The 11,502-nt window shown below is 39.0% G+C and overlaps 1 protein-coding gene across 2 annotated transcripts in view; it reads right to left on the minus strand.

Moving 5' to 3' along the window:
• Positions 1 to 458: 458 nt before the first annotated feature.
• Positions 459 to 11,502, minus strand: part of sin3b (SIN3 transcription regulator family member B) — a 27,738-nt gene continuing 16,694 nt past the window's right edge. The window contains exons 13-19 of one of the 2 annotated variants that reach the window (XR_012383750.1): positions 8,048 to 8,738; positions 6,633 to 6,802; positions 5,216 to 5,389; positions 5,003 to 5,095; positions 4,751 to 4,842; positions 1,607 to 2,088; positions 459 to 1,493 (exon numbers count right to left, since the gene is read on the minus strand). Coding sequence is in view for 1 of the 2 variants with exons in the window: in NM_001044945.1 (NP_001038410.1) it covers positions 1,260 to 1,493; positions 1,890 to 2,088; positions 4,751 to 4,842; positions 5,003 to 5,095; positions 5,216 to 5,389; positions 6,633 to 6,802; positions 8,048 to 8,738 (1,653 nt within the window). In the remaining variant the exon portion in view is untranslated. The remainder of the gene's footprint in view (positions 1,494 to 1,606; positions 2,089 to 4,750; positions 4,843 to 5,002; positions 5,096 to 5,215; positions 5,390 to 6,632; positions 6,803 to 8,047; positions 8,739 to 11,502) is intronic. The other variant, NM_001044945.1, reaches the window with a different exon arrangement.

Raw genomic sequence — 11,502 nt, forward strand, 5'->3', positions numbered from 1 at the left:
CATGAACCGATCGCAAGAGTTTGTTTATAAGTTTACAAGCAGAGGAAGATGCATGTGCGCACCTGGGTTATACATCAGCAGCGCTACAACACATGAACAATGTTTCCAAATTGCATTGTTAGTAATTTTTTTACCATATTTTATTTATTTATTTATTTTTTGTAAAGCTGCTTCTGACCATTACATGTATGCAACATCCTTTATTTATTATCTTAGGTAAGGTGAGATCTCATATTTAAAGGGTAATTGTGCCTATACAATGGCAAAACTGTATAAAGCTTGAAGAATATGAATCAGTAATTGGTATCAGCCGATCAAGAAATTGGTACTCAGTATCGGCTGCAAAAATTCAGATCGGAGCATCTCTATGAAAAAGGGTCACCAAAGAAATGATCAAAAAGGGATAATGCAGCATAATTAAAGCTAATGTCAAATTCAGCAAGAATCGTAACCCGTTCTTTAAGAACTGCACAACTAGGTTGTTTATTTTGTGATAACTGATACAGGATAAATGTTATACATTCTTTTTTCAAAACACTGATATTTTGTCATTTTCTGTTTTAATATGTAAAAATTACACCAAACAAAAGCAAGGATTTGGCGAGATCGATATGATACATGATCTGAAAGATTTAACAAAATGGACTATAAATCATGAGCAGTGATTGACGGACGACACCGGCAATCCTGTTTAGTTAGAAGAGACGATGAAAACAAAGAACACAAAACAGAGAACTAAAACAAGGACATTACGGATAGGATACCAGTGTGCGCCAGAGAAAACATAATTTTTTTCCAGGTCATCATTCATAGCCAAGGAAATGCACACGGAATAATCTTTCTGCCGCATATATGCAATTGCTCGAGCTCTTGAGTCGACTGTACTGTACAAAAAGACACATACAGATGTTTGCAGACATACTTTAAACCTAGTCTCTCAATACTTCAGTATAAACAAAACAAACTCTGCTTTCAGTTGCTAAAAACTACAATGGACTTTCTTTAAAAAAAAACAAACAAAAAAAGTTTTTGACATTCACATTTCTGAAACGTCTGATAACTGCATCGGCCATGATGGACTAGTGTTGAGATGTGATGCTCGTCGATGAGGATTTCTTCCTCTGAGCAGCTGTCTGTCCTCCTTAAATGCTGTGTTTGGGCTGAGAGTACTTGACCTCGGCCGTGAGAATGAATCAGTGAGTGAGACAGAAAGAGAAAGAGAGAGAGATCACAAAACTCCATCTGAAGGCGTGAGGTTGTTACGGCGAGGCGGGGGCCTTGCTGTTGTAGTGCACCTGGTACCTGTTGACATGCAAGCCTTTGACCTGCAGGGACACACAATTGGTCTTGCAGGGTATCATGTCCTCATCCTCTTCTCCCATGAGCCAATCCTGCACACTGCGCTCGGCGGCGGGAGACACGTGTTCACTCAGCCAGCCCCGGTGCCACTGCTCAAAGCGCTCGTGCTGAGCCCTCGCTACTCTGTGCTGAGACTACAATCAGAAACAGGACAACATTAAGACATAAAGAAATGCAATGCCATTCAAATGCTTGAGTCAGAATTTTTTTTTTTTTTTTTTTGAAAGAAAATAACACTTAAATGGACCTTTTTTCACATTTCCGGGTTATTCAGTAAAGGAAGTCATCATAGATGGGTAAACTTAGAGCACAGTGAATGGAAGAGTACAACAAATAATATTTTTACAATCCTATTTGCTGAAATAATAAACACTCAACAATGGGGTTATCAAGAATTTCAAAAAAGGAAAACAAGTATAATGTGACTGATAATGACAGCCAGATAAGAGAAGAGAAAAACATCAAATTTGCTGTCCTGCCCATACCACATACATACTATATAGGCCTTGTTTTGTATTTTATCTACATACCCTCCGAGCCTTCACCAGGGCTCCTCGGCGGTACATGTAGTCCTCGGAGTTCATCACAAACACCATCTTGTGTGTGTTCAGTTTGAATCGGCAGTCCAGGTTTCCGGCTGTCTCTACACCCATCTTTCTATGCCACTCTCTCCGGCAGCGCATGGCTTCAACCTGCTTGATCTGCCAGCCACGGAAATGTCTCACATTCCTGCAGGAGACACAGAGGGATGCAGAACAACTGTCAACGTGCTGCAACCTAGCAGACTTAAAGAGATCGTTACAAATTGCCATGCTTTACAAAGCATACAATCAACATTTCTTCTAGAAAAATACACGTTGCCATTTTTCTCAGATTAAAATATTTCCCCATCAATCCATGGCTAAGGGCATAGGGTTTAGGGTTTAGTTGAGTTGTGCTTATGTTCTCTCCATGTTTCACAGAAACCATATAGCAAGAGTTTATACTAACAGGGCTTTAAATACATGCACCATTGAAAAGAGCTAATCTGTATTTAAATAGATGCATAAAAAAGCTTGGTTTTGCTTCCAGTTTGCTAGTTGATTTTAGAAACCATAATGATAATTTGATAACAAAAGTGGTCTAAAATAACAAGGGCATAGTGGTGGGATTATCTATACCATGCTATGGCCAACCTCAACATAAAAAACATGATTGAGCCTTTTCTGGTTCTGTTACTGTTGCACATACCTGGTCTAAGTGTATCAGCCAATACGGAGTACTACATTTACTTTTAGACATTTAGCAGACGCTTTTATCCAAAGCGAATCACAAATGAGGACAAGGAAGCAATTTACACAACTATAAGAGCAGCAATGAATAAGTGCTGTAGGCAAGTTTCAGGTGTGTAAAGTCTAAGAAGCAAAGCATTAGTAATGTAAGTTTATTTTTTGTTTTTTTGAGTACAGTTAGTAGTACAGCCAGAGAGGCAATTGCAGATTACGAAAGAAAGTGGAGACTAAATAGTTGAGTTTTTAGTCTTTTCTTGAAGACAAGTACTGATATGTTATCTGGGTGTGTATTTCTATATACAGTCACTAGACTTCCATCAATTGATGATGAATCATTTAATACAGTGGTGCCCAAAATCAGTCCTGGAGGGCTGGTGTCCTGCAAAGTTCTTGCTGTGACACTAGGAATGCTCCGATCAGGATTTTTGCAGTCGTTAACGAGTACCAATTTTGTCATGGTGATTGGCCGATACCTAGTACAGATTCTAATGCTTAAAGCTTTATAATGCATTAAGCACATTTTCCCTCTAAGTATGATACTTAAGTGGAGATCTCGCCTTATCTAAGAGAATAAATTAAGAATGCTGCAAATAATACCATAAACATGTCTCTCTTAACCATTTAGTGTGGACATGTCATGGCCAGAAGCAGCTTTACAGAAAATAATAACAGATATAAAAAGTGTTTAAAAAAATGACAAACATTGCAACTTAGAAACCTTGCAAATGATGAAAGGAGAATTCAACATGTCTCAATAAAAAAAGAAGTTAAAACGCATATTTGATGCATAAGAAATTAAAATGCACACCTATAAATGCAATAGGCTAATAAACTAGTGTGTTTTGCAATAAGTATATTACAAGATGTTATATTATTAACGATTTAAGAAAAAAATATATTTTTAAAGTTTTATTTATCTAATTTTGCAGCCAGCTTTAAGTGAACTTGCAATATTGTCAAAAACACATAACATTTAGTTGTTATATGTAAAAAGGTCTAAAGACCATTTAAATATTTTCAAATACAATGATTGCACTTGGAACAAAAAGACTATCATAGCTGCTGTAGGCTATGCGTAACATACAGGAGCGCACATGTATCTTCCTCTGCTTGTAAACTTATAAACAAACCCCTGCGATCAGTTCATGTGATCGGCCAGATTGGCAAGTACCGATACAGTCATTAAGGGCGCACTCACACTATGCTATCTGAACCATGCCTAGGCCTGTTTCCCGGATCGTTTGAGAAGTGTGAGTGCGCTGAATCGGGCTCAGGCATGGTTCACTTGGCCAGCCCTGGCCCGGTTGGAAGAGATGGGCCTGAGCGCGGTACGCTTGTGTGTGAGTGCAAAACGCGCCAAAGCCCGAAACTGAAAGCGAGACGTGACTTTTAAGGGACTGTTTCATATGGATTTATTAATCATCCTACTATTCAGTGAACGAAAACTGCTATAGTTTATTAAAGACGCAAATACCTCACTGCACAACAGCTGCGCACCTTCAGCAAACCTCCTCATTCCTGCAGCATGAGGGCTTTATGATTGTTTATGAGTGTCAAAAGTGGCGGATCTGTTCGGCGAAATATCTGACTGGGTGTCACCGCATCCCTAAGGACTGTTTGGAAAAATATTTGACTGCATGTCACTGCATAACAAACGACTGAATCGATATAACTATAGAAATCTCCACTGTGCTGAGCGAGAGCGCTCACTAAACAGAGCAGCATCGATGACGTAAGCGCGCCCAGGCTCGATTGTAATGTAAGTGGGGGCCGTTAGGGGGGACAAGCGTGCTTTGGCCTGGTTCGAGGCAACTGTACATAGTGTGAGTACAGCCTAAATGTGAACGACAGATCTTCAGCCAATCAATCAGAGCATCCCTATGTAACGTACCTTCTAGTAAGTTTTTAGTTTGTCTTTATGCTCTTAATGAGATGGTTCAGGGGTGTCTAATTGAAGTCTGATGAATGAAACATGAACAAATACCTTAGGTCAACTAGAGTATTTTTGTTATCAGACATGCATTAACTGAAATATTATTTACTGTTCTACACTAAAATAAAAAAACTTGACTAGTATCAAAACCAGAACAGCCATAAAAATATATTTATAGGCATTTTACCTGGGCAGAAACACAGGCTTGAAGTAGTAGCCTTCAGCCTGAGAGCACAGAGTCTCAGTCCCAATATACTGCTCCATGTAATTAGACAGGCTCTGAAACAATACAGGAAATATCAAACATTAATTCAATAAAAAGCAACATTCCAACTTTAAAAAACCAGATTATCCCATTAGACCTGATGCTTTGATGGTTTTGAAGAATACATCACAAATCCTTTATTCCTTTCTGTAAAAATGGCTTGTGAGAAAGTACCTGAACGTCCAGTGGATCATCGCCCTGGGCTTCCTCTGTGTCCAATAGCTCAATGGTTAAGGTCACCTGACCCTTGTTTTGAATAAACATGACCTGAAAAGAGAAACAAGCAAAAAAAATATGAACTAAATTTACTCACAAAACAATTCAGAGCATTAATGCAACTGAGGAGGTTTAAAAATCACATATCAAAGGAGAAGTTTGAAGCGTCACCTTGAAGCAGTTCTCCTCAGCCATGACTCTCTCAGCCTTCCACTGATAGCTGGCTTCCCATGCGGCACGAACACACTGGGATGAGAGATTCCCACCGGCGGCTCCTCTCTTCCTCTCCGCCAGGTACAGCTCAGTGACTTGTAGACACACCTCATCACTGACCAGGTGCTGAAGCTGACAGAGAGAGGAAAAACCGAGCATGTTAACTGCTAAACCACAGCAAAGACTCTTTAGTGAATACAGACACATGGCCTGTAATCAAAGGGGCAATAACAGGAGTTTGCTTGCTCTTTTTAACTATAAAATTTACTGTTCACAACACAACTATACATCCGTGAGCGCTCTAATTTTACTAAAGCTCTGCTTTTGTAAATATTCAAGGGTCATTTGATTATAATCAGCTTTACAATATATGACCTGTATTATGTTGTACAAGCACTTCTTCATAGCTTACACAATATGTAAGTGCTGTAAATATGATCATTTTTGCTAATTTTTGATTCAAATGGTCTCATTAATAGATTTTCCTAACATGAATATTAAGAATTGAACATTAGTAAAATTGTACTGCTGTCTAAATTGAACAAAGTAAATGTGAATATATACATACTTTTCCTCTCTTTGGAGTAGTTTTACATAAAAGAATGATATTGAGATGAAAAATTGCCAGTAAAATTAATAAAGTTACCCAAACTCTTTTCTGCTGTCTTATGCTATCTGTTAAGCAACAATTAATGCCTATTATTAAATGGTAGTATTTTCATAGCAGTTTAAACTACCCCTTCAATATGTACAACAAGAAACAAAAAGAAGGAGCTTTGATAATATGAGGGAAAATGTCTGAGTGCATCAATTATAACCACTTTTTTCGTGTGCTAGAATGTTAAAACGGCCCTTCTATACATTGTCAGTCACTGATATGTCCCCCCGCAAATATGAGTTTATGACTCCGGATTTAAGATGATGTCACACTTATAAATGCCATAAGGCTGAAAGATTCATGTGAATAAAACAAAAGGGCAAAAATATTGTGTTTTAAATAATCTTTAATAGATAAGATTAAAATTTTTAGAATAATAGATTCCAATAGATAAAAATTACATTTCCTTCATCGTCCAGTGTAAAAAGTAATTTATTTTAATTGAAAGTAATTCTAAAATAGCTGTTTATATATATATAAACGCTTGTGTTTACAAATACGCGTCAATTTAATATTTAGCAACAATAAAAGGCTCAATTTAGTCTTCTAATGGTCTAAAGCATTACCAGTCATCTGTAAAATGTCAGTGAGTGGAAACTCGGTTGTGAAATTTCTTTTGGAAGAAACCCTGACTAACGTCATAATGGAAATAAAGTAGGGGGAAAATATCACAAAAGTGCAGAATATTGCCCTGTGCAACATTTCACTCTGCCTCACCTGTCTTACGATGTTCTGAATGAGCTTGTCGATGGTAAAGCCGATGTAAGCGTGGATGGTGAACATTTCTCTCAGCGTGTCCTCATACTGGGTAGACTCCAGGTTTCCATCCAGAAGACTGCGTACCATGTCTAAGAATGCTGGATAATATTCCTCTAACTCTACCTCACCTGAAATAATTCAGAAAAAACACAATTCAGAAAAGCTGCAATCAGGCCAAGTTTTCCAAAATAAACCAGAGTAGTGTTTTTCAGTACAATCTTGTGCAAAATGTCTCAGTTATTGTCTCAGTAAGATTATTAAAAAATGTTTTGATTGATTTAGTGCTTGTAACTTGGCCCTACATGGGTAAATGCATGACATTATAACCACCAGTAGGTGGAGGCAAGTCTTTTTGTTTTTGAGAGAGATTAACTGAATCACTAATTAAATCAACTTGCAAACAATACAGAAAGAAAGTGACTTTCTGTGATCGCCGAATCACTCTCTTACTCAGTAAAAAAAAAACTGTTCCAAAAGAGCTTGAGCAGAGCACTTTTTTTTGGCAATATAGCAAAAATAATATGTAACTTACCTTTTGTTAAACTTTTGTAGAAAAAGTAATCAAAATATTTGCTTGTTAGCAAGCAATTTGCTTATTTGCAAATATTTCCAATACAATGATGCCTTGCTTCAAACGCGGTTCACTTTTCACAGCCTCGCAGTTTCGCTGATTTATTCAGTACACTCTGACATGCTTTTTTCTACAGCACATTGTGTTCTGTGTCCTGATTAGTGATTTATGTTTTGTGTCCTGACTGGCTGTAGACCAGTCAATCAATCTCCTCCCTGCCGTGTCTCCTGTACAGTGCAGAATGCGTTCAGCTTGATAAATTTACATACTGTAAATCTTCGATCGCTGACTATGAAGTGCTATACTGTATGTTTACAAATTTTCTCTACACAATATCGACGAAAAAGTTCTGCATGGTCAACGGCACCTGCGGTCGCACCAAAAAGGCAAAGGAAGATGCTAAGCATCGCACAAAAAGTTGAACTTCTGGACATGCTAAAGGAAGGTAGAAGTTACGAGGCTGTAGGGTATCATTACGGAATGGCTTTGATTTTTGGTTTAATTTTTCTAAACTGGACTTTTTTTTTTTTCCCGATGGTTTGAACTTCGAGAGCATTCAAACAAGAGTGAAAAGTTTGAAAATGTTAATGCCTGTCTGAGAAAAGTGCATAAGGTGTTTTACAGCCTTGAAACATCTATAATAATTGAAAAAAAATAATAAAGCTGACTACTTGGCCAATTTTGCCTATTGCAGGCTATTTTTATAATGCAACTCCTGTGAATAACAAGGGACCACTGTATTACATTTGCAGTCATCATGCTTGCGTGCTGATTTGTGCAAATTTCAGAAAGAAAAACTCACTCGGCTGCTTTAGACGGAGCTCCATGGCCAGGTCGTTTGCCTTTTCCCTGCGTCCCTCTCCCATGAGTAGCCGTTCCCGGTTCTGTTCGGCCCGGTGCTCCAGCAACTGTCTCTCGGCCTGCCTGTAAATCTTCAGCAGCCGCGAGCACAGAGTCTGGTGCAGCCGCAGGAAGAAATACCAGTTATTATTGACGAAGAACAAGTTGTAGACCCCATCCATCTCCTTCTGATGCTCAGCCTCTGGGTCCCTCAGATCCACCGCCTCTCCTTCGGGATTAATGCTGTGGGCCACTGTTGACGTGTCCATGCTTTGAGGAGAAGTGCATCGTCGTCTTCTGGACTCGCCGTTCAGCTGTTGTTGTCCTGTGGATGACACTCCACCTCCTGCGGCCGCACCGTCTTCCCCCTCGCCCTCCTCATCCGTGAACTCCTCAGTCTCGCTAAGCTCTCCACGACGGGCGAAGAAGAGGTCTGGGGCGAAGTGCTGGATGATGCGCTTGATGTGGTCCTTGTCGTCCTTGTGGATGGTGGGCTGCCGCTTGACGTGGTAGATGATGAGGGAAGCGGCGTCCTCCAGGATCTGTTTGTCCTCATAGTTAAAGATCATGTGGGGTTCGCTGGTTGACGCTGTGCTCGTGCCGTCACGGCCTTGCTGGCCCACGCTGCCCTCTTCTGTGCTCTGCTCCTGCCGCTGTGCAGAGGGAAAAAGAAAGCGCTAGTAAGCATGACATTAAAGACTTTTGTAACAACAAACGTGAATGGTTTCTCAGTATAGGAAGTCATCATAGTTGGGTGAAGTTAGAGCGCAGTGAAGTGGACAGTACAACAAATACTTTTTTTTTACAAACCTACTTGCTGAAACAATAAGAGAAAAACTTGACGATAGTGTTAAAACTTTCAAAAAAAGGAAACAAACTCAAATTTACTGTTCTGCCCCCATACAAGTTGTATTTCAAATGCCTCACATTAGAGGTAATTTGTTTTTCGTAATTTGATGCAAAGATACAATACATACGTAAATGCACATAAATGTTCATAAGTTTATGTTCTAAATATTAAAAACGTTAATGAATGTAAGGCGCTGATGACCGTTAAATGTCTCATACCAGTGAAAAGGGTCCATAGTAACAATCAGTGTGTGATAGTTACTTTTAAAGTAATATAGTACAACCTTAAGACTATCTTACTCTTAAAAAAATCATTACACATACTTTCACATCACTTCCCTTAAGAAAAAACTGAGTAACACATTTAGTTACTTTTTTTAAAAAGTGACTTAAGATTGTAATAGTTTACTTTAATAAGTCATTCTACCCAACACTGGTAACAATATAGGACAGGTATAATTTAACTTGGCTTTAATTAAGTGTTAATTTGAGCTTTTGTGGCATTTAACACCATCGACACAAGTTTGTTATAAAAGAGGCTTTGACTAGCTGTGAAATTTGGCAAATGGGTAAAATAAGAGTGAAAGTGAAACAAGCAAGCATAAATTAAAAGGATGAATCACCCAAAAATGAACATTTTGTCATTATTTACTCATCCTCCCCATTTTCCAGACCTAATGTCTGTACTTCGTACCTCGCTTAAATGATCTAAGATGATTTGGCAGATCTTGGATCTGTTCATTTTGATAACTGGTCTCTGGCTAATTTGGTTCTTCAAACAAGTTTGTGAATCAGATTAAAATGTCAGGATGAACTGATCTGAGATTGCTGTGTGTGTTGAAGAACAGATCTATCGATCTGCATAATTATGATCAGCAATGCAACGATTGGCTGACGGCACAGCAGCGTAATGACATCATCTGATTAATTTTCAATTGTCCATTTGAGCAATATAACGTAAAATTTGCATATATTTTAATATATATATATATTAAGGGTGGAGCCGAACCCGAATACGGTATTCGGAAAGGCACGAATGGTGTGTTTTTACGAATACTTGATTCGAACAAATACTTGAAAAATTATTTTTATTCGGGAGCAAGAAAAACACTATATCAAAAAGCAGCGTTTCCTCATGAGACCACAGTGCATGCCCGCGTGAGTGAGTGAGAGAGAGAGAGAGAGAGAGAGAGACACGCTCAGTCAGTAGTCGGAGGGCGGGGCGGAGGTGTCTGGCACAAGCTTCTCCACAGCAACAGACAGAAGGCTCGGCTGAGCGAAAAAAATACTTCACTGCATCACTACTTTTGTTAAATAGATTTTTGTACCTTAATTGGGTTCCAAAGGCAGTTTATTTGTAAACTTGTAGCGGAGTTGAAGCGGAGTTTAATCGGGATATTCTATTACGCTGCATTATTGACGTCTGCAACCGGGTGCTCTGTTTACGCAACGTTAGCTCTGTTAGCGCTGTAATTTAGACAATAGACTGTTGACAGAGTAACGTTAACGTTCTTTTATAAAGGTTAAAACGATGCTTTTGCAGTTGTGTCGAATAGTATGCACTTATGGGAGTTATATGGTACGTCTAAATTACTGTCTTTTGCAGACAGCAAGATATATGCTATAGGCTAGTTAACCTTAGCATAGCTTCCCGTCACTTTTTATTAACTTGAAACTCCTCAAATACATTTGGGCACCCGAATAGAAAAAGAGTGAGACTGCTGCTGAGCCATTTCTTGGTCCTCCACCAGTCAAAAGAAAAAAAAAAACTTGTTCTTTGTGGAAGCGTTTTACAGTCAGTGGTGCTGCAGATAAAACAAAGTGATACTGTATAATGTTTACAAAAGTGAAATCAGCAGAGGCAGAGATATTAAACATCTTTCAACATCTTCTATCCATAATCATTCATTCATTTCTTTTCGGCTAAATCCCTTTATCAATCTGGGGTTGCCACAGTGGAATGAACCACCAATTTATCCAGCATATGTTTTACGCAGTGGATGCCCTTCCAGCTGCTACCCAGCACTGGGAAACATCCATACACTCTCTCTCACACACATACAATAGGGACATTTTAGCTTACACAATTCACCTGTATTGCATGTGTTTGGAATGTGGGGGAAACCGGAGCACCCGGAGGAAACCCACGCCAACATGGGGAGAACCCAGTCGGGGCTCGAACCAGCAACCTTCTTGCTGTCAGGCGACAGTGCTACTCACTGTGCCACCGCGCAACCTTCTATGTAATGTATTATATCACATGCACTAAAAGCATCCTCTCCTGATACTGTCTGTGAACCCCCCACAAGCATCAATCCCCTCATCAGCACAACTATGCTCTGCTAAATCCTCCGCAAGCACCAAACCATCAACACAGCCACATTCTGCCCCAACAAGTCAGTTTCAAACATAATTAAAAAAAAAACTAAAAAAAAAAAAAAAAAAACTTTGTGTCTGTTTTGTGGCAGGCAGATGACAATATCAGGGCTGTATCTTTTAGTATTATATAGAATACTTTTGTTCTGCCAGATCTCCCAGGCAGGGTTTTATTTAGATTTATTTAGTTAA

Source organism: Danio rerio, chromosome 8 (assembly GCF_049306965.1).
Source record: "Danio rerio strain Tuebingen ecotype United States chromosome 8, GRCz12tu, whole genome shotgun sequence".
Taxonomy (NCBI): Eukaryota; Metazoa; Chordata; class Actinopteri; order Cypriniformes; family Danionidae; genus Danio; species Danio rerio.